The following is a 23,622-nucleotide window of genomic DNA, read 5'->3' on the forward strand; positions in this document are numbered from 1 at the left end:
CAAAAACTTAAAAAAAAGAGAATCCTGGGAGGTAGGTGCTATTGGGGTGCAGTAGACAAAGTGCTGGAATTACAATCAGTAAGACCTGAATTCAAATCTAACCTCAAAAACTTTGTGAAGTTACCCAGTGAGGAAGGAAATGGCAAACCTATTTAGTGATCTAGCTGGACAAAAAATAAAATGACTAAACAATACAACAACAAATAAAAGATATTATTGTTTCTATTTTATGGTTGAAGCTGAAACAGAGACTAAATAACAGGGTTTCATAATTAATAAGAGGACAAATTTAAACTTGTCTTCCTGATTCTAGTCCTAGCTCTTTCTCCACTGTGCCAACTACCCCCTTAAAAAATTAATGTCATCAATATACTCTCATTTTAACCCTTGAACCCATGGTGTAATACATCCCACAACAATATTTTAAACATATACAGCAAGAATAACAATACTTTATATTTCAAACAATAAATAAAGCATTTATTACTCTACTATTTGTAATGAATACTGAAAATACTGAAAAAAAAATAAAGCAATCCTTGCATTCAAGGAACTTATATTCTTTCAGGAGACACACAAACACATACGAAGATGTACAAAATAAAGTAAATACAAAGTAACAGCAGCTAAAATGATTAGGAAAAGCTTCAAATAAGATTTTGTTAAAAGGAAGCTAGGGATTGATTTATTCTAGGAGGTGGAAGTAAGGGTAATTCTTCTGAGTTTGGGGGCAGTTTTCTGTAAAAGCAGACAGGAGAACAGAAATTACAATAGTTTGACTGTGACTTAGAGAAAATGGAAGTGGGAATGAGGGAGAGCATGTGTAGAGACTGGAGCAGAATTATAAAGGTCTTTTAATTCCAAAGAAGTTTGTAATTTTCCTGAGGCAATAGGTAGTCCCTGGAACTTTTTTAAGCAGGGGAATGATATGGTCAGACTTGTACCCTGGGACTATCCCTTCAGCAACTATTTGGAGGATGTATTGTAGGAAGGGTTGGTGATTTTAGGTAGAACTATTAGCAAGAAAGAGGTGAGAAGAATCTGAACTAGAGTGGTTGTGGTTTAACTATAGCGAAGGGAATGGATCCAAGAAATTATAGAAGTAGAATAGACAAGGCTGGGCACCTGATACAATAAAGAGGTTGAGAAAGAGAGAAAAGTTGAGAGGGTAGAAGGATGGTTGGTAGTTACTTCATTAGAGATAAGGAAATTAGAAAGAAGGTGGGGGATGAGTTTTCTTTTGGGACTTGTTAATCCAGTTGTAAATGGTCAAAAAATATATTTAAATAGATAGTTTTCAGAAGAAGAAATCCAAGCCACCAATTGCTATATGAAAAACACTCTTAGATTATTAATAAATATTTGTAAGTTAAAACAACTCTGAGGTACTGCCTCATACCCATCAGTTTGGGCAAAATGACCAAAAAAATGACAAATGCTGGAGGATTGAATATGGAGAAACAGGTACTCTACTTTGTACTCTTAGAGGATCTATGAACTAGTTCAATCATTCTGGAAAGGAATTTGAAACTATATCCCAAAATTAAATTAGGCATACCCTTTGGCTCAGCAATACTGCTCCTAAGTATATATTCCAGAGAGATCAAAGAAAGAGAAGTAGAAAAGTATATGTAGTGCTTCACACACACACACACACACACACACACACACACACACACACAAACGTGTGTGAGAGAGAGAGAGAGAGAGAGAGAGAGAGAGAGAGAGAGAGAGAGAGAGAGAACAAACTCTTTTGGCAAAGAATTGTAAATTGAAAAAATTGAAAGAATGTCCATCAAATGAGGAATGACTGAAAATAAGTTATGGAATATTAATGTCATGAAACACTTTTACTTTAAGAAATGATGAAAAAGATGGTTTCAGAAAAAAACTGGACAGATTTATATGTGTTGATTTAAAGTGGAGTAAACAGAACAGGAGAAAAAAAATTTTACAATGGCAATATTCTTTAAAGACTTGAAACCACGTAACAATTAACTCATAATAAAACATACTATCCAACACCAAATAAAAAGCTAGTGGACCTGCAGTATAAATTAAAGCATCTCCCTTCCTTTCCCTATCCTTCCATTCCCTCTTCTCTTCTCTTCCCTTCCCCCTTTCTTTCCCTCCTTTCCTTCTTCTCTTCACTCTTCCCTTCTCTTCCCTTTTCTCCCCCTCCCTTCTTATTTTTCCCCTTCCCTTCTCAAGGGGATAACAATAACTAGCATTAAAATAGTATTATAAGTTGTGTAAAGTATATTAGATAATCACCTATGAGATACGTGCTATTGCTATTTCTGTTTTATAGTTAAGGAAGGTGAGATTAGGGGAGATTTTAAGTGACTTTTATTGGGTAACCTAGCTGGTAAGTATGTAAGGCAGAATTTAAATATCCAGTGCACTAGTCACTGTCCTGCTTCTTTGTCTCAGTGTCTTTGAAGTAACTGACTTGGAAGTATCTACAAAAATGGTGGTGCCCTCTACAGAAAGAGAGAAATTTCCTTCCTGTTACTCTATCTTCTCTTAGAGGAGACAAGTAGAGAAAAATTAGAAAGACAAAAGAAATTCTTAAAGTAACTGTATAGAACCCTCAAAGTGGATAAACTCCTTACAATATCCTTATATTTCAAATTCATCTTTGTGTTCATCTTGTCTATCCCTTCACCCTATTATTTTTAAATTAAAAATAACATTCTAAATTAAAATAAAATGCATTATAGAATTTAAATTAAAAAATTAGAAAATAGAAATTGTTCATATTGCAGTTTGAATTTAAAATTCTGATTTATGTGTGATCTGTGATTTATTTGCCTATCACTTAAGGTGATAGTTGAATCCATTTATCATTTAATGGGATTACAGAATTGGAAGAGAACCTTAGGGTTGCTCTATGCCAGTCCCTTGTTGAACAGGAAGGAGTCCCTTCAGTTTTGGCTACATATCACCTTATAGATCTAGATTTAGATATAGATATATACTGTGAACCTAATAACTGTAAATCTTTAAAATAGAGAATTAAAATAAAACGACAGAAAATATAGGTTAGATATGAAGTTTTATTCTCTGGGGTTTTATAAGTAGAGACCTATGGTAACGACCACTCAGAACTGAGGAAGACACAGAAATATTTATCCAAAAACAAAGGATAGGGAAAATCTTCCTTGGTGACCAGACAATGAAGGTTGCACAATCTTAAATTGCCCGATTTCTCCTTCAAGACTACCATCCTTAATACCATCTGATTGTTATTCCTTTCTGAACTTTTTAAGCAACACCAGGGCAGAATAGTCTTCCAAAATGCTTACCGTTGTCTTCATGAGTTTGTTAATTAACAAAGGGGAAGATAGTTATTGATTGACTTCTTACCTACTATAAAGTGAAGACTGAATACTGTTCTAAAGAAATCAGCCTTTTTACCAGGAATAGAGTTGTAAAAAACTCATTGCTATCATCATCATCATTATTGCTGTTGTTATTTGACAATGCAAACGTTAGTAGAAGCTAAGTTCCTCAGTGAGGAAAAGCTCTCTTGTTTTGTCTTTGTATCACCAAAGGTATCTTAACACATTGTTAGCTTAATAAATGTTTTTTGGATTGAATAACAGCTATGAAGGCCTATTTTATTTAACCTTTTCTCCTTGCTTGGTATGTTTCATGCTCTCTCTTGCTTAATTCATTAGATTATAAGATCATAAATTTAGCGTACAGAACATCTATCAACCCTCTCATTTTCTGAATGACAAGCATTCTTAAATTTGACATTCAGTCCCATTTTTGAGGGAGCAGACTGAATGAGAAACCTTGTGTCCTCAGGAGAACATTTTTATTATGTAAACATTTCTTCTGAACATTGATCTAAAATTACATTGCAGTGTTTTATTGTTTGAAATTCTTTTTATACATTCTGATGCCTTATCAACTTGTTAGTAGATCTTTTTAGCAAACATTAAATATATGCATGCTTCATATTCTTATTCTCATATTCTAAATGGAAGACAGACTTTAGATCTCCCTTCTTTCACAGATCCAAAATACAAAAGGCAGCACTGAGAGAAATCATCATGAGCACTGAAGCAGTATTAGGGAACATGCACTAACAATACTGGTTTGCCAACCTGTTCCTTATGAATGCTTGGCTTGATTCCAGTAAATGTGTTGCATAGTTTGGTGAAAATAAGACCCCGTGGAGCTGATACAGCTGTGTTGTACTTAAATCAGCATTAACTAAAAAGGTATACAGTATATTCTCTTAATGACCTCATCCCTCTCCTCCCTGGAGATGTGTTTACTTAGGTCCCTTCACCACCTTTCCGTCATTTGTCAGGAAAGTTTTGCAACTGATCTCTCTCCAAATTAAACTCAAATGGATTTTGAAACTTAAATAAATAAACTAGTCCAGATCTTTGCTTACTTAATATCTGCATAGTATCTTAAAATATGCAATTTTTTAAAAAATGAATAAACCCTTGACTTTTCTTCTCAGACTTAAACCTCTGGACATAGTTGATTTCAGTATCACTGAGTATCGTGATGTAGTAATAGAAAATGAAATATATGAATATTTCTCCTTTGGCAAAAAGCAGTGTATTACCCAGAAATATCCTTGATCATGGTGATTATTTTGACTTGCTATACAAAAGGCAGAAAAATCAAAGATTTCCAGTATACCTCCCCCTAATTCCAAGCTGTCATTTTTTACATTGTTATGTCATATTTATTCACTTTGCTACCATCTGGGCACCAGAAAAGTCTAAGGGAAAAATCATGTTATGTCCCCCTCTGCACTTGTTGAGTTCTATAACAATTCAGTTTATGTTGACAACTGTAAAATAATGAGGCTGGAAGCTGCTTTTCTGCCATTGCTGATAGATATGCCTACCTCCTAGATCATCTTTGCCTTTAAAAATAAAGTAAAAATAACAAATCCTTCTCAAATTTTAATGTAATGCTAAAATATACACTAACTAAATTAGGCTAGAGCAGTCCAGAAGTAGCCATTATCTGCCTACTTGGAGATACTTAGTGAGTTGCTATGTATTCCTACAGTAATTTAAGACTCAATGGAAATGGTGTGCCTGTATTACCAAGAATTAAGTAATATGGAGTAAATAAATGGTGAAAGGGCTAACTTTTTTGAAGCATTCATTTTTTTTTCCAGTTGCTATACTTATCTAATGAAACCTAATAGAAAGATCACCAAACATCACCAGGGATGTTCTTAACTATTGGGGTAATGGTAGCATGGCTTATTATGTAAAGTGATGAACTTGGAGTCAGAAAGACATTGGTTTGACTCTAACTTTAGAAATTCAGTAGTTGTGTGACCCTAGACAAGTCTCTTAACCTCTTTGAGCTTCAGTTTTCTCATCTATAGAATGGAGATTATAATTTGTAAAATGGTGACAATAATTAGTTTTAATAGTTTAAAACATCCCTAAGACTTCTGGAATATTCTGTAAGTGTTCCTGTTAACTCACAGGGGCATTATGAGAATGGAATAAGAGAATGCATATCAAATCCTTTTCAAATCTTAGAGTGCAGTATAAATGGCATTCATCATTATTATCATCATTTGAGACTGCTTCTTAAGCATGACTAACAATAATTTTAGAATATGGATTCTCCTTGTCACGGATGAATATGAAAAAAACATTTGGCTAAAGAGCACACTTAGTGAAGAGATAACTACAGGTTGGGTATAATTAAAATTGTGCTATTATAAAATAAGCCTATGTTTTATTTTTTTAAAAAATACAAAAGATAAGAATATAAAAAACAGAGAACAAAAGATCTTTAAATGACTATTCTAAGAAGATTTTTGAATTTTGTTTCCTCTGGTGAATAAAAATTGCTTTTAAGAGGTCAGGTGGCAGGTCCCCCATGCTTAATGTTGTTAATTGTTCAGTTATTTTTCAGTCATGTCTCATTTTACATTAACCCCATTTGGGGATTTTGATCAAAGATATTAGTGTGGTTTGCTATTTCCTCTTCATTTTACAGATGCAGAACTGAGCTAAACAGGGTTAAGTAACTTGCCCAGGCCCACCCAGCTAGTGTCTAATGTGTCTAATAGCAGATTTCAACTCAGGACGATGAGTCCAGGTCCTTCATTCTATCCTCTGTGCCACACATAACTGCCCATTTAGTGCTGTAATGACATTCTTTTCTATAAAGAAGAGGACTTTAATATCCTCAGTGAGGTCAAGTAAGAAATGCAATTCCAGAAGTCATCACTTTATTAGATTTTTGATACTCAATTGCAGTTAGATGTTAACTGTGCCTTCATAGGTAGGTAAAGATCAATGAGATTTTGTATAGATTGAGTATAGATCTCCATGGATTGTTATATATCTGTTTCCAGCTACTTATTTTCCTCTGGGTTCATGTTGACTCCAGATCAAAACTTAATATGAAAAGAAATTCTTTTTCAAAGAATTTCTGAATAGAAAGGGCTCCCAGAGGTCATCTGGACCAACGCCTCTCTGAAAGCATGAGTAATATAAGAATCCTGTTTAATGTTCTAGTCCATGAAGTCCTCCACCCCAAGCATATAAAAGCCCTCATTTTAATGCCATTTTCTCTACCAAATATGTAACAGTGTGGACTTCATCACTATATTTTTTTAAAGCACTAAATTTGGAACCTTATTTCCTGTTTTAAATCCAGAAAGTTCAGAATTGGATATTTTTGTTTCCTTTTCTTCTAATCTGGGAACTTCACCTCTTAGAACATCTGAGTAGTTACATTAACCAAATATTATGGGGCAAAAGTCCATTTGTCCAGTCCTTTTCTTTATTTTCAGTTTTAATGAGAAGTTGTCTTGTAATAGTATGTGAAAGAGAAATATCTCAAATAAACCTTTAAACGTACTTGTGGATTATGGGGCTAGTCTATTCCTAGAATATTTTTAAAGACATGTACTTGCCTTTTCTTAGGATTTTCTTGAAATGAATTTCTTAGCTGTTTTTTTGGTTATTTCCAGAGAATCTTTAAGCAACTATCAGCAGAAGAGTTTATAGAAATATACCCATGTCTAGTTTTACTGTGTTCTCTGAATCTGCATTAGGAAGCTTGCCAGGTGAGCTAATATATACAAATCATCAGAGCACCTGTGAATTTCAACGACTCACTGATTTCAGACTTTACTTAGTTCCTAATGGATATTTTTTCTGGAGCACTTTTTGCTTTAGGGAAAAGGTAAACCTGAAACTTGCACGAGGTCTGATCAAAACTTTAACTCAACCCAAGACCCCTTGCCAAACTTTAATTAAAATTAAAGTTTATGATTTAAATGTGTCTGCCCTCAGGTTATAGACCAGAGTTGTATTAGTTAAACACCCTAAAAATATCATTGAAAAACAAATTTGTTTCAAGAGATATTTGTGATGGTGAGCTTTGAGATTAGATTCCCTTGGAACAACTTTTCATTGCAATTATGCTGATATACCCTAGTTAGTCCTGTCTTCTATGCTCCTGCCTGGTATTTTGCCATTTACTTGGATGCCCTGGCATTTATGTATATATTTTACTCAAATTAATTTACAGTTAATCCTTTATTTTATGTGCTCATTTGCCTTTTGTGTTTCTATTTGCCCAGTGTCCTTGGCTCAAAGGGAAGCTCCTTAAAGAAAGGAAAGATGGATGGGTAGATAGATAGATAAATAGATAGATGGATTGATACAGATATAGCCATAAACTTAGCCCAAGATCCCATGACCCCAAACTTTCATTTAAAAATTAGAATGTAGGACTTAAATGTCTGACCTCAGATTATAGGCCAAAGTTGTATAAACATTCTAAAATATATTGGAAAGCAAATTTTCTCCAAGAGCAAATGGTAAGTTCTGAGTCTGAAAATACACACACACACACACACACACACACACACACACACACACACACACACATATATACACATATATGTGTGTGTGTGTATTTTCAGCTCACCATATATATATATATATATATATATATATATATATACATATGTGTGTGTGTGTGTGTGTGTGTGTATGTTGTATTTGTGTCTGTGGTAGCATCTGGTGATGTACTTCTAAACAATGCGCAGATTGATTAAAAAATAGAGGAATGATTAAAGACATATTAGTACTAGTTTTGAAAATGCGGAAACACTTAGAATATTCAGCCAGTCAAAAAAAATTATTTCATGCCTAACCTGTGTGTACAATGAAAAGTAAAAGACGACCTGTTCTCAATGAGCTCACAGTCTAATGAGGGAGACAACAAGCAAAAACAATATATCAGTAAACTCTCTACAGAACAAATTAGAAATGGTCCATAGAGGAAGAGCACTGGAATTAAGAGCAATTGGGAAAGGCTTCCTTTAGAAGGTGGGACTTTAGCTTGGACTTGTTGGAAACCAGGAAACAGAGATGAGGAGAGAGAGCATTTCAGGAAAGGGGGATAGCTAGTGAAAGTGCCAAAGTCCTGCTACTTCAGTAGTGTATATACTGAAATTGGAATGGTACAGAAGAGATTATAAACTAGTCCCTGTGCAAGAATGATACATAGATTCATAAAGCTTTGCATGGGAAGGAAGGAAGGAAGGAAGGAAGGAAGGAAGGAAGAAGGGAGGGAGGGAGGGAGGAAGGAAGGAAGGAAGAAGGGGGAGGGAGGTGGAGTGTGTATTCAAGGAACAGCAAGGCAATCATTGTTACTGCAGTGAAGAATATGTGAGGGAGATAGGGGTATAAGAAAGGTTGGGTGACTGTGACATCTGAAACAAATAGCAAGTCTGAAAGTCAGTTGTAGAGACAGAGAAATAATTAGGTTTAATAGAAAAGGGATGGAGAGGTTTTTAAGGTTCACTAGAAAATGCAACTACTTAAACCCCAAAACAAAATATCATATATACAAACACACAAACAGAAGTATATAGAAACAATGATTAAATAAACATATATTCTGTTATCCATTGACCTAAAAATGTTTTAGAAAAATATGCTTAAGATGTATAGTGATTATAGGAGAGAAAAGGCCAAGGTTATTTTTCCATTATTCCGAGTAAAAGAAGACCTTGATTCATTCTGCAATACTTACTTAGTTCAAAATCACTTTTGTGCTAGGGAGAAAGAGTAGGATGAAGAAAAGGATTTCAGTTACTTTCAAGATATAGGACTCCTCCATTTATGAGGACCATATTATTAACTACTTCATTTCTCTTTTCAAATTCATATATAATTGCATCATTCACATGTAAACATACTTAAAAAACCACAGTTTTTATGAATCATCTAAATATAGCATACATAACATTACTGTTGTATTCAAAACAGTTTAACCTTACTCATTTGTATTTTATGTGACAATGCACATTCAGGAATTTGCCCAATAGATAAGAATCTGTGAAAATCCAGAAATTAATGCATTTCCAAACAGTTGGAATAGCATTATTAGTAATACATGTGTCATTTTCCCTCAGATTTGAATTCATTAGAATAAATAAAAGATTTAACCTCCAAAAGGGAATTCTTTCAAGAGTTTGGGAAGGAGCCTTTGGGTAAGAGCCATTTGATTATTTGTGAATGAGCCATAACATAATGGCTAATATCTAATACTCACATAGTATTTTAAAGTTTGCAAAGCATTTTACATATATTATTAAGCTTGATTCACACCATAATCCTGGAAGTTAGGTTCCGTTATCTCCATTTTACAGATCAATAAACTGGGGGTAAGAAAGGATAAATGATTTGCCCAGAATCACTGTCAGTATTTGAATTCTGGTCTTAATTCCAATTCCAGCATACTATCCAGTTTAGAGTGCTGCTTCATGTTTAATATGAAATAAATGTCTTTTTACAGATTAGATTATCACTTACCTAATTATCCATTTTTATTCCTAGGGAGTTGATATAATAATTTCAAGATGATGACTTTTTTGGTGCTGATAATTATTTATTGAGAAATTTTAAAGTAAATCCTAATTGTTGTTTTACATTATCTTTGAAATGACTTTCAGGTAATTTTTTTTCCAAATCATTCAGAAATTTGTGAAATTTGAACCCTAATTCTGTGAAAAATGGAAGACTTTATGTACTACCACCGATTTTAACAGTTACCTAATTCCTACGCCTTTTATTTTGGAAATGTTTCTTTTTTCTGATTTTTTTTTTTGTTTCTATCATATTATTGACAACCAAACAAAAGAAAACCCTTGATCTCTTTCTAGGCAACAATTGGTACTTAAAGAACCTGTAACGATCTCTAGAAATGAGTAACTGCAATCTCCTCTCTTTTTCAAGGATAGCTTTTGGTTTATATATGTTGGCCACCCATGATTACGGGTTTGTAAATTAATATTTAAAAGAAATGCTCTATAAATTTTGTTATGGCATATGAGCTAAAAGAAGGACTATATGATAGTCATATAAATTCATTAGGAACCTGAAAGAAAGGAAGTTTTTTTTCTGGTTAAAAGAATAACTATACATAATATATGTAGGGATAATGATTATTTCTAAAGCACTTCTTATCTACCAGTCTGATTATAACAGAATACATCATTTATTGACAATGGTAAAGCTGATATTTGGGACTTGAAAAGTATTTATCAAATTTTTATGTTTGGTTTCCTTACGTTTTATTTTTCAGAGTACCCAAGTGGCCTTGGACCATCTGGAGTCTGTTCCAGAAAAACTGAGCCTCCTGAAAGATTTCAAAGCCTTTGGAGTAAGAGAGTTTTGGCTTGTCTCTTTCAGTCTTTTACTCAGATAAAAATTCTTGACATCTTCCTGATGTGCAGAACAGATATGGGGAGGGATAGAAGGATGTGGAGGAGAGGGAGGAGCCAAGAGACCTTGGGAATAGAGATAATGAAATTTAGCCAACAGTACTCACACGTTAACTATGCTTCTTATTAAGGTTTTTTTTTTAGACATTCATAGACATAGGAATTATGAATTTTAATAAAATAGGCCTTGTATATGGGTGCATGTGCACACACACACGCATATATATACATATATATATGCATATATATATATATATATATATATATATATATATAATATAAAGTGTATGTATGTATAGCCACAAAAGTTGTTTTAGCTTTCAGGATCAGATACAGTGAGAATTCTCTAGGCCCAGATAGAAGGAGGTGGTTACAAGCTATTATTAACAGCAGGTAACTTTTTGAATACTGTTGGTAAATTCCAAGTTGACATTTTTAATTAAAGATAGGCAAGCTAATCTTTGTTTTAGTTATCTGATATTTAGGATTTCCCTGTAGTATGCTATGTGAAATAAGATGCACTTAGGACCCAGGATTTCATATGTCCCATGCCATTTTTGATAAGACTTTGACCACAAAGCTTTTAATTGTGAAGTAAATTATTTGTGTATATTTACCTATTAAAATTGGTTAAAAGATAATTAAAATAGAATGATGTAAAGAGGATAATCCTGTCAATCATCCTTAAGCTCCCAGTTTATACAATTTCTTTTTAGTCATATGTCTACATATGCAACCATAGCTGTTTTGTGATGACTTGGTAATGGGTGTTGCTGAGATTCACAATGAAGGATAATATTTTATTTGGCATCTTTTACTGTTGTAAGCATAACCAATCAAAACAGAATGGCATTGTTTAAGGATTCTTTAACTCTGATCAAGTATTTGTGGCCACCGTAGAAAAGAAATAAGCCCAAACACTCTCTTGTAAAAATATCAGAATTCAAATATAAAACTGTGTTCAAGGATCATGCTATAGTGAAACAACCTTAAGATCAAACCTTTTGGTATTTCAGGAACTAACCACTTTGAACGGGATCTTGGGTGATAACACCTTACACAGAAATCTATTCTGTTAAAGAATAGCATTAAATCACAGTTTTAAATCAGATACTTATGGTTTTCCTATTTTGATTATAAATCTTAAAAATAAAAATTCTTGTAAAATAATTTTTAGTAAAGATTTATTTTCAACCTAACTCCTGCCTGCCCAGAGAGCTTGTTAGAACTATATTTCTCCCCTTTTCCCCTTCTTAAGCATTAGAAAATGGTTTTGATACAACCAACCAGGCAAGGTTTTGGAGACCCATAGTATTTCAGTGTTAGATGTTTTTAGATATGTAGATAGATAGATGGGTAGATAGATAGATAGATAGATAGTTGTACAGATATGTCATATTATTGCCAACAATTATTACTGAGAATTGCTTATGGGAAGTTACTGTCTACAAGAATGTTTTATTAATTTATACAGAAATGTTCACATAAAAGCATTGCTCAGTCTATAATATTGTAGAACATATTATTCAGGATTAGTCTTCTAATTTTCTAATTTCAGCCAATAGAGTTAGAAGCTTTGAGTTTTTGTTGTTGTTCAGTTGTTTTTCAGTCATGTCCAACTCTTTGTTACCCTATTTTGGGTTTTCTTAGCAAAGACAATGGAGTGGTTTCCTTCTCCAACTCTTATTACAGACAAGGAAATTGAAGGAGACAGGGTTAAGTGACTTTCCAGGATCACACAACTAGTGTCTTAGGCCAGATTGGAATTCAGGAAGATGAGTTTTCCTGACTCTAGGCCCAGCATTTTCTCCACTGCACCACCCAGTTTCTCCAGTTTTGAGCTAGAGGGTTCTAAAGTACACTACATGATCTTTATTCTAAAAGTTATATACATACAATGCCCAGATAGCCTAATTTTAATGAGAAAAGAAAATAATTTGTTCTTTGGTATCATTAACTTACTACTGAAATATGGTAAATTGACAGGGTAATTCAAATAATCATTATGGTAAGAGTTACAGAGGTCTTTGTACATGTTATTTCACAGGATCCTTATAACATTCCAATATGGCAGGCAGTATTAGAATAATTGTCCCCATTTTACAAATGAGACTGGAACTAAAACTCTCTTCCATGCTCTTTCTATCACATGACAGTCCTTATTATAGGGTTTGGAATTAAACACTAAACTACCTTTTTCAAAGGGAAGTGACTATGAAGTTTGAAGCCACGATATTTTAACAAGAATAAATATATGCTCCCTCCCAAACAGGTTGAAAGAAGTTTGTGCTCACACAGGCACTTATGTATCTGATAATAACTATTTGGTACTAAAAGAAATGATATATTGAAATATATAGTTTGTTTCTGAGCCAATTCTTAGGGGGATTACAATATAATCTATATCTAATATGATGAGAGAAAAACAGAGACAGAAAGGCAGAAATATAAAGTGGTATGGAAAGGGCTTACTGGATTTGGAATGAGACCTAAATTACACTATAGTGGAAAGAGAAAAGATCAAGAAACCAGTTAACCATGAGTTGTAATCTTAGCTCTGTCCCTGATATCTTTGTGACTTGGAATATCTCACTTCCCCTCCCCCATCCTCAGTTCTCCCCTTTTTAATAATGAGAATATTGGGAGAATTAATCTAGAGATCCCTTCCAATGTTATTATTATTATTTTAATTAAAATCTGTTTCTTTTTTTAATACTCTATGCTCCTAAACTTTAAATATTGGATTTGATTCATCTGAAAATGAGTCAGACAGTGGTCTGAAAGGTCATTAAATTTGATTTATAAGGAAAAAAATATGATCCTACATTTTGATGTGGAAAACTTTTTTCATTAAATCAGTAATTGTTCAGTCCAGCTTCTAGAATCATTTGTCTTCTTTTTATTTAAGTTAGAAATTTCTAACCTTCTGAACTTTAATAGAGTTTCCTATGGTCTGTCCAAAGAAATGTAGGCAGAAATTGTTGTTATCTAGAAGTCACTCTCAACAATATTTCCTAATTCTCATTGCACTGATAGATGATATTTTATAATGATGTGAAGCTTTACTCTTACAAAACACCTTAAGTAATGTTATCTATTTTGACTCTTGCAACAGTCCAATAAGTTTGAAAAATTTAAGCTAGAAAAATTATAGTAGACTTGGACATTTCAGCCAACAGCTCAAGATTGTAGGTTGCAGAGCCAGTGCCTGTCCGCCTTGTTTAAAGAAAATTTCCTCAATGAAAGTTGCCAATCCCAAACACATCATATATCTAGTCCAAGAGGTTAGTATATGTGCATGCACGTCTCTGTGTGTGTGCATGTGTGTGTATGTGTTTTTCTCAATAAATGGGAAGAGGACAGAATGGATAGAGTTTTTTGCATTGGAGTCAGAGAGACCTGGTTTTAAGTCTTTTAAATCTTACTATAACCAACCTGAACAAATCATATAATTCTTCAATGACACAGGATTCCCTAAGATTACATTGGGAGTAGCCTACATCAAGATCATAGTTCTGGATCTGTTATTATTAGTGTTGTTTTAATCTATCAGAAGTATAGTTAGCATGATGCTAGAATATTATTTTAAAAAATAGCAAGACCATATGCCAAGTGATACTTTAATATTGTTAATAAACTTTGGATAAATCATTATTAGATATAAGACTGGAAAAGTTTTGTTTTTACATTTGAAAGATGGCAAGGGGCTCTCAAAAGTGATTATCTTTAGAGAAGATAGGTACCAGGTAAGTAATTCCTATTTTCTTTTCCACAGTGGCCTCCAAGGTGATAATTCCATTCTTCCTTTTTTTCTTAATTGAATAAGATTCTAATTCTAGGTGCAAATGCTCATGATTAGCATTTACATTTAATAAATATACTTTTTTGTCACATTTCCAGGTTCTTATTTTTCTTCCATGAGCTAGTTATTATCATCCAAAACGGTTCAGATTTTTTGCTGTATTTCCAGGATTCCTGCTGTCCAAGTAATGTGATTGAAGGGAGATAATGCTAGATACAAAGAACTTGTGGATTCTCTTCAGCATCAACTAGATGACTATGGTCACAGAATCAAAAAGTTGAAAGTAATGGCCACTTTTTTCCTTTTTAATTTTTGAGCATCATTTTTCTTAATTATGACTTCCATCCAAAGGGCTCCAACAATGTTTGGGTAGAAATTCCCCATAGTATACAAAAAAAAAGATAAAATAGGAAATAGGGGTGGGAAAGGAATTTACAGAATTGTGATTGAAGACTGAAACAAGCTTATGCCATCATTTGGGGATTGGATTATTGATTTTTGTATAGGAAGTCACAGAAGTCCTTGGAACAAGAGAAAATCTAATCCCTTAGTTAAGTAGTTTTAGCAGCAATAAGTGTCCCTATCCCCACCTACCTACCAAATTTCTGTCAAGTCAATGCATACCTGATCTTTGAGTAAATCTAAGTCCCGATGTCATTCATGATACTGCCTCTCAGAAATCTCATCTCTGTTATTGTTATTATTCCTTTGCACTGACTCTGTAGGTTAAACTGGGAAAATGTGATTTTTGTCTGCAGATACTTTTTTGTTTGTTTTTGATTTATTTATTTTATATTATTACAATAATCTTGTTATGAGAGTAAACATAAATCCCTCTCCACTAAGAATATAAGAAACCTCAAGAATAGTGAAAGAGAAAAAAAAATGTACTTCAGTCTGTGTTCAGATTCCAATGGCTCTGTCTCTGGGATGAGTTGCTTCTTTATCAAAGTTCACCAAAGAAGTTGCTTCAATATTTTTTCCACAGTTGCTATTACTAGTGGTATTTCCCTCCATTCTATTCCTTTCCACTCTCATTTATTGTATTCTCTCTCCTTTCACTCTGTTCCTATTCAAAAGTGTGTTGTATCTGTCTTCAAATAATCTTATCTTAACTTGCACCTAGAATGTGGGTGACTCTTTAGCATAGTGTGGTAGACTGGGTGTTTGACTTAGAGTTAAGAAGGTCATGGTTCCTATCCTGCCTTAGAGACTTACTGTGTGACTCTGAACCAGACACTTAGCTTCTCTTTGCCTCTCTTTCCTCAGCATGGACTCAAAGACCCCAAGGGTCCCTTTAAGCTCTAAATCCATGATTCTCTGATCAGCTTATGAGTCTTTTTACCTTAGCACATATGTGTGTATTTAGAGACCCTAAGTCATCTCAGAACTGCTCAGTCTCTTAAAATCTTGCAAGCCACCACATCCATATGTATGTTTAAAATATATACACTCATTCATTACAGTCTTAACAGAGTTATTACAATACTAGAAATTTTCTCCTTTTCTACTTTCAAACTGAACTCGGATTTATTGTTTTATGTCTAATTACAAGTTTCTTGTCCAAAATGTTGTCCAAAGCATTCCTAAGAAAAACTCACTGTTCCTCTTAAACCCCAATTGAAACCTAAAATGAATTACTACAAATGATTCATATAGTTATTAAGAAGGGGACCTGTAATCTTGTGTCCTGACAAAACCTACCTTAGTTTATATGGAAATCTGCAAAATTGTTCTCCAACACATTCCCTCAGTTATCTAAAGCTTACAATTATTTCTCCTTTTAAAATTAGTATTCTTCCCTCCAATATCTGTACCACTTGTGATGGAAATCCTCCCAAGACTCTCACCATCTCATTTGGTTTGAAATTCTCATAGATTCTAAGACTCAATCTTTAATCTGGAAAAATCTGGTTACTCCAAAAGACACACACATTACTACACAGCATCTTAAGTCAATGTAAATGTAACATTTAAAAATGAATTATTTTCCAGTAGTTATTTTTGAGCTCAGATGACTTAGTGTTATCTGGTGACACTCAGGTTGCTATAAATCAATGCAATTTCCATAACAACTTATGGAAAAGTTATGAATGTTGAACATCTTCAGCAAGTAGCGTAATCTTGACCAAGTTCCATTTTTAAATTAGGTTCACAGCTGATGAAAGGAATGTTGTGTGGTATATAAGAGAGACTGACATTTTGCAAAATGAAAAATAGTTGAAAATCCTACAAGTTGATTTGAAGGTCTGAGTGTAGGAAGAAAACATGAAGAAGATGATAGTTATATTTTCCCACCTTAACAATACTTAGGTGATTTTTCATTTTTGAACATCAATAATTAATAATTGGTACATGCTTTGTTTATCATTATGCTGTTAGAAATCTATTAGGCTTCTAACTTGTAACAAGTGAACACCACCAACATCAATAACTAATGTCAATTTTGTTACTACATGAGAGGAACATCATTATATTTCCTTGTTGCTGTTTATAATTACCCAATCAGCCTAAACCCATGTGTTTTTAAATCCAGATTGATTAAAAGGACAGCCAAAGAAGACACTATCTTTAAAAGATCTCTAATGCAGATGACACATCTTGCTGTCTTGGGTAAAGTCTAATAAGTACCTGCTATCCATAATCTAAGGAACATTATCTGAAGATAATCATTACCAATGCCAAGAAGCTAAGTCATAGCTAAGGTTTAATTACACTACTTCTGGAAAACAAAACAAAGAAGTTATCTGCTTGTAGAATTAGTTCATAAAAGATATTTCAAGATGTACCTATTTCTTTATATTAGGCTAGGATATGGGATCTGAGAAATGGGTAATTGAAAAGACTCTAGGTTGCTAGAATAATTCTAACTAAAGTATTTTCTGTTGTTTTATTTTAAAATGAAATTAGAAATATCAGTTCAGAGGTTAACCTCCATTCTTTTTCTTTTTTTTCTTTTAAAACAAGGCCATGATTTTGAAGTGAGAAACTGAGGACAGTGCATTTGCAGTTAGAGGATCTAGGATCAAATATTCACTCCTTTCCTTAGTAACTATGGAAGCTTAGGCAAATAAATTTCCCTTTCTTGGTCTCAGTTTCCTCATTTGCTAAATAAAGTGGTTGGCCTAGATGACTAATAAGGTTCCATACAATTCTAAATCCTGTGATCCTTTAAGGCTTTGAATCTTAACCTCTTGTTTCTTATGGGGAGTGGAAATTAACTACACAAAGACTTTTGGGTTACCTAGTATTTAAAGGTTATGGAACTAGAAGAGAAAAAAAAACGTTGTTTAAAATGACCAGACATGTCATAAGTAGAAGAAATTAATGGGAATACTTCCAGTAATTCACAGAAACAAATGATGGGAAAAAAATTGGTAGCAATTTTTAAGACCTTAGGGTCTAAATGACACTAAAAAGAATATGAAGTTTAATAAAATGATAAAATCAACTCAAAATTATAGGACAATACTAATTGGAATTCAACTTATTACTAGAATATGACAATGAGAAGAGGTTGCATTTTCTCATATAATAGAAATTCAAGGAAAATACAGGATAGGTCTAGATGTAGGAAACTATGCACTTGTATGAACACCCAAAAACTTGAGAGTGGAAGCAGGGCAGAGTATATTAAAGGAGAGAGGAATAAAAATGATGGTGCTATAGGAATATACTGCAATCCACCTGGCCAGATGTAAGATGTTAGTGATATTTTCCTAATAATGCTATAAAATGGAGAAAAGATGCTTCACTCGACTAAAAAGCTTAAATGTACTAAAAGCAAAAAAAAATTTGCTAAATTCTGTATTTCTTTCCAAAGTTTCATTTCTTATTAAAAAAGAATCCCTATTATAGACATAATTGATGGCATTTAATAGCCTTCAAAGACCCAGGTAACTGACCTAGTTGGTTTGGGGAAAACAAGTATGATTGAAGGAACAGTGGAATAAAATTCCAGTAAAATGTGTTTAGTTCTGAATGTCACTTAGCAGCTATGTAATCTTGGGCAAATAATTCTCTCTTGGCCTTAATATTTTTTTAACCTGCAAAATGATATGAGAACATTGGATCTCTGAGGTTCCTTACACTTCAGGCATTCATGACTTTTAAGTTGAGGCAGTGGGAACCTAGGGAGAAAATTTGATCATATAATTTTAGATTCTTAAAAGTTACAAAAAAGAATACTGGGCATAGCCACTTATGTATCCTAACTTCAGGAATGCATTTTTCTGACTGGGACACTCTAAAAGTAGAAAACCACTCAAGAAGAAATAGCTATCTCTCAGGAATAAAATTGGGATGAAATTAAAATTTATCCCAAGGACAAAATAAATCATGTCAGATTATGTTCTTTTTCATTTGTTTTCTTATCATATTTTATACATTAAAATCTTATGCTGTTATTATACTATTTCATTTTATAAGTTGAAGGTTATGATTTTGGAAGACAAAGTAAAATTTGTACCTTTTTTCCCCCAAGCATTACTCTACTGATAGATCAGGAGAATAACATTCACATACTATGAAAGTATTTTAGCCAAGCATTTGAAGATGTCTCTAACTATAGACAAAAATGGAAAGGTGTGGTTTAGTTGTCATTACCAAACTCAAACATTGGTAGTTAGTGTATCTATGTCAGCCTCATGGAGGAGGTTGCTATAAGATTTTCTCCTTGCTCTTGACTCTTTGACAGCCTCGGAGATGAAAGTAGAGGTGCCATGCTTGTCAACTGAACAGTTTATACAAATTGGATAGTTGATCCAATTGTTGACAAAATTTGGATTTTAAAAGTGTCTCAGTGGATAGTAGATTAATTCTGATATGTATTTCATCCATGATAAACTATAATGTCTTAAACCTTGGTTCAAAAATAAATTGAATAGGTATGGGAAGGAGAAGACAGCTGAATCCTAATCCATATGAAGAGAGCTATGACTTTTAGCAGACTTCAAACTTAACATTAATATTTATTTTTAACATTTTTTTAAATTTGGAGGTCTAAATTCTCTCACCTCCTCTAACCCCTACCTTGTCCATTGAGAATACAAGCAATATAATATCCATTATGTTTGTGAAATTATGCAAAACATATTTCCATATTAGCCATGTTGCAAAAGAAGGCAAGAAAAGTAGTGTTTTCATCATGTGTCCTTACAAGTAATCTTGGATCATATTGTTCATCAGAGTCTGTCTTTTATAATATTGCCTTTAATGTGTCCAATGATCTCTTGGTTTCGCTCACTTCACTTTTTATGATTTCACATACATCTTCTCAGGTTTTTCTGAACTCATTTCTTAAAGCACAATAATGCTGGATCACAGTATATACTATAACTTTTTTAGTCATTCTCCAGTTAGTGGGCATATTCTCAATTTCCAATTCTTTGCTGCCACAAATGGTTCTTAGAAATATTTTTGTCCTTATGAATACTTTGACTTTTTCTTTGATTTGGGAAAAAATGTGATATGGCTGGGGAAAAGAGTATGCACAATTTAATGACCCTCAGACATAGTTCTATTGTTCTCCAGAATGGAGAGAACCAGTTTACAATTTCACTGGGGTAACTCAAGTGTTATTTTAATGTGCAGTTCTCTAATAAATAGTGACTTAAAACATTTTTCATATAACTATAGATAACTGATTTCTTCTGAAAACTGACCTATCCTTTGAACATTTATCAACTAGAGAATGGCTCTTATTTTTATAAATTTGACTTAGATCCCTAAATATTTGAAAAAAATGAAACCTTTATGTGAGAAATTTACTATAAATTTTTTTATATTACTTCATTGTTTATGGTACCATTTAATCAAAGTGTAGCTTCACTGAATTTGCCTTGAAATAAGATCTACTTTTGCTTTTTCTTTGTCTGAGATTATGATTGCTAACCATGCCTTTTTTTTACTTCAGATGACATATATTAGATCCTGTTCTAGCCTGTTTTCAACTCTCTGTTGTCTTTCTGTTTTAAGTGTATTTTATAAACATAATGTTGGATTCTAATTGCTAATCCATTCTGCTAAACACTTCTGTTTGATGGGTGAGTTCATCCCATTTCTATTACAATTACTAATGTCATATTTCCTTCGAATTTAATTTTTCCTTCTCTCTTCTATCTTCTTCCTCCTCCAAAGTTGGTTTTCTTTCTGACCACTGCCTCCCTTAATTCACCCTCCCTTTTATTACCCTCCTACTCTTTTTCATACTCCTTTCCCTTCTGAGTAAGGTATATCTCTATAATCAACTGAGTGTGTGTATAAATTTTTCACTTTGAATCAATTTAGATGAGCGTGAGATTCAAGCATTTCTCATCTACTCCCCCACCATTTTCCCCTCCACTGTAAAAATTCTTACATACTACTTTTTTATGAAATAATTTTCCTCATTCTTCCTTCCCTTCTCCTAGTATATCCATCTTTTTCACTGCCTCATTTCTTTTGGATGAACCCAACACAATCAACTCTTACTACATAGACTTCTTCTAACTTCACTAATGATAAATATTTAGGAGTTAAATTTTCCCATGTTAGAATGTAATTATTGAGTTCCTAACAATTTCTTCTTCATGTTTGTCCTTTTATGCTTCTCTTGAGTCTTGTGCTTGAATAACAACTTTTCTATTCAGCTTTGATTTTTTTATCAGGGATTCTTGGAAGTCCTCTGTTTTATTAAATTTCCATTATTTCCTCCAAAGTATTTTACTGTTTTTCTGGGAAGGTTATTCTTGGTTGAAATCTTAGCTCTTTTGCCTTCTGCAGTAACATATTCTCAGCACTCTGTTACTTTAACATGGAAGCTGGTAAATTTTATGTGAGGCTCCAAAATATCTGAATAATGTCTTTCTGGCTGCTTGCAATATTTTCTCCTTTACCTGAGTGCTCTAGAATTTGACTTTAATATTCCCTGAGATTTTTCATTTTGGGATCTCTTTCGAGAGCAGATCTTTTCAGTTTCTGTTTTACTTTTTGAACCTAAGATATCAGGGCTTTAACCCCTTCTGTAATTTCTTGAAATATGATGTCTAAGCCCCCATTTTAAATGAGTTTCAGGTAGCCCAATACATCATATATTATCTCTATATTCTAAGTCATTTGTTTTTCTGATGAGATGGTTCACATTTTCTTCTATTTTAAAAAATTCTTTGGATGTTGTTTTTATTATTTCTTTATTTCCTGTAGAGCTATTGGCTTTGACTTGCCCAATTTTAATTTTTAAAGAATGATTTTCTAAAGTGAACTTTTGTTCCTCATTTTCCATTAAGCTAGTTTTGTTTTCAAGTGCTATTTTCTTTCCAATTTTTTGTTCCTTTTTCTTTTAAATTCTATTTATTTAAGGCAGTAGGGTTAAATGACTTGCCCAAGGGTGCCCGGCTAGGTCAAATTTTAACTCAGGTCCCTCCTGACTCCAGGACCACTGTGCTACCTAACTGCCCCCTTTTGTTCCATTTTTTAATCACGTTTTTTTTTCATAATTTTCTTGTACCTCTCTTGTATATTTACCCAATATTTTTTTTCTCTGCCATTCATAGCATTTTTTAAATCTTCTGGCAATTCTTGTTGGGTATATGTTTAATTATCATTTTGTTTAGGCTTTGTTTTCACATTGCTGTCTTCTGAGATTGTATCTTGGTCTTCCCATGCCACCATGGTAGCTTTTTATGGTCAAGTTCTTTTTTTTAACTTGTTTGCTCAGTTTTTTTTCCAGCCCATTTCTTGACTTTGAACTTTACATTTAAATTGAACTCTGTTCATCTGAGGGTAGTGAGGCACTGTCCCAAGCTTCAGGTTTTTCATGTTGCTGTTTTCAGAGCTAGTTATGGTAGTCTAAAAGTTTTCAGTGCTTTCAAGATGATATGATGTTGGTAAAGGAGTAGTCACTGTTCTCCTGGTCTGTTTGGTGGAAGTCCCCTTGTTCCTGTAATTTCAAGATCTTCATGATCCTGGAACTGTGACTAGGTCCCTTGTTCACCTGAAGCACAAGTTCTGGTCTTTTTCTCTGTCTTGGAACTCTGACCAAGACCCCTAATTCCTTGTGACCAGTCATGGCTCCTCAGAACAGAATATGAACAATCAGTACCTGCTGCATCCAGTATTTGCAGAGGCCTCAGGTCTCAGAGCTCCCAGAGGTGTTGCTGCTTCTGTTCCATAGCCTTTAAGGCCCATATCTGCTACTGTCATGCCTGCACTCCAACATTACATGTCTTATGTGGCAACCAAAAATTCAATTAGTTCATGGTTTTTGTTGGCATAAGGATAATGTCCAGAATAAGGGAGGTTATAATTCTACTATAGCCTTGGTGAGACTATGTTTAAACTTGAATGTTATGTTTAGGGCTAGGGTACTGTGTGTTAAAAGGAATGCTGGGCTGGAGCATGTTTAAAAGAGGCAGTCAAGATGATAGCTTCTGGAAGAGGAAATTTTAAGGATGGAGAAAATATTGTCTTCTAGTATCAAAAGTGCTGTCATATGGGAAAAGAATCATACTTCTATTGCTTGGCCCACAGGCCAGAACCAGATCTAAAATGTGAAAGATTCAGAGAGGCAAATCTTGGCTCAGTATGAGGAAAGTCTTCTAAATGATTCTGTTTTTAAAAAAACAAAATAAGATAGGCTCTGGAGGACCTTCCTAACTCTGAGACCTTTGATTTTCCTAAGTTGCAGAAATCTTTAATAATCTTAAGTCTATATAATTTCAAATTCCTACTAACATTAGAGTTGAAAAACAATCATCGTATTTTTATTGTTAGAGCAGTAGATGTTAGAATAGCTGAGCAGTTTTGGCAACCAACGTTGTTATGTTGTTGGTGTTGTAAGAAGCCGGTGAAACATTTGATCCAACCAGACTGCTTGTATAGTGAAGGGTGAGCAGGAAGTGAGTATTGAAATCTCTTTAGTTCATGAGTTAGAGTCAGTCTCCTGCTGTTTACTCCCATGGCAATCATCACAGCAAAAAATGATCAGATTTCTAGAAACCTGTTTAGATTCTGAATTGGGACCAAGGACCACAAGGCCTGAGAGCATAATACAATATTGTACCAAGTTGACCAGCTTGCTAAGCAA

General features: G+C 33.6%; 1 protein-coding gene across 11 annotated transcripts in view; it reads left to right on the forward strand.

Annotated features, from left to right (window-relative positions):
* Positions 1-23,622, forward strand: part of CEP128 (centrosomal protein 128) — a 541,441-nt gene that overhangs the window by 475,454 nt on the left and 42,365 nt on the right. For all 11 annotated transcript variants that reach the window (XM_074235602.1, XM_074235601.1, XM_074235600.1 and 8 more), the window contains one exon: positions 10,618-10,695. In XM_074235602.1, the coding sequence (XP_074091703.1) occupies positions 10,618-10,695 (78 nt within the window). The remainder of the gene's footprint in view (positions 1-10,617; positions 10,696-23,622) is intronic.

The sequence above is a fragment of the Macrotis lagotis genome, chromosome 4, assembly GCF_037893015.1.
Source record: "Macrotis lagotis isolate mMagLag1 chromosome 4, bilby.v1.9.chrom.fasta, whole genome shotgun sequence".
In the NCBI taxonomy this organism is placed as follows: domain Eukaryota; kingdom Metazoa; phylum Chordata; class Mammalia; order Peramelemorphia; family Peramelidae; genus Macrotis; species Macrotis lagotis.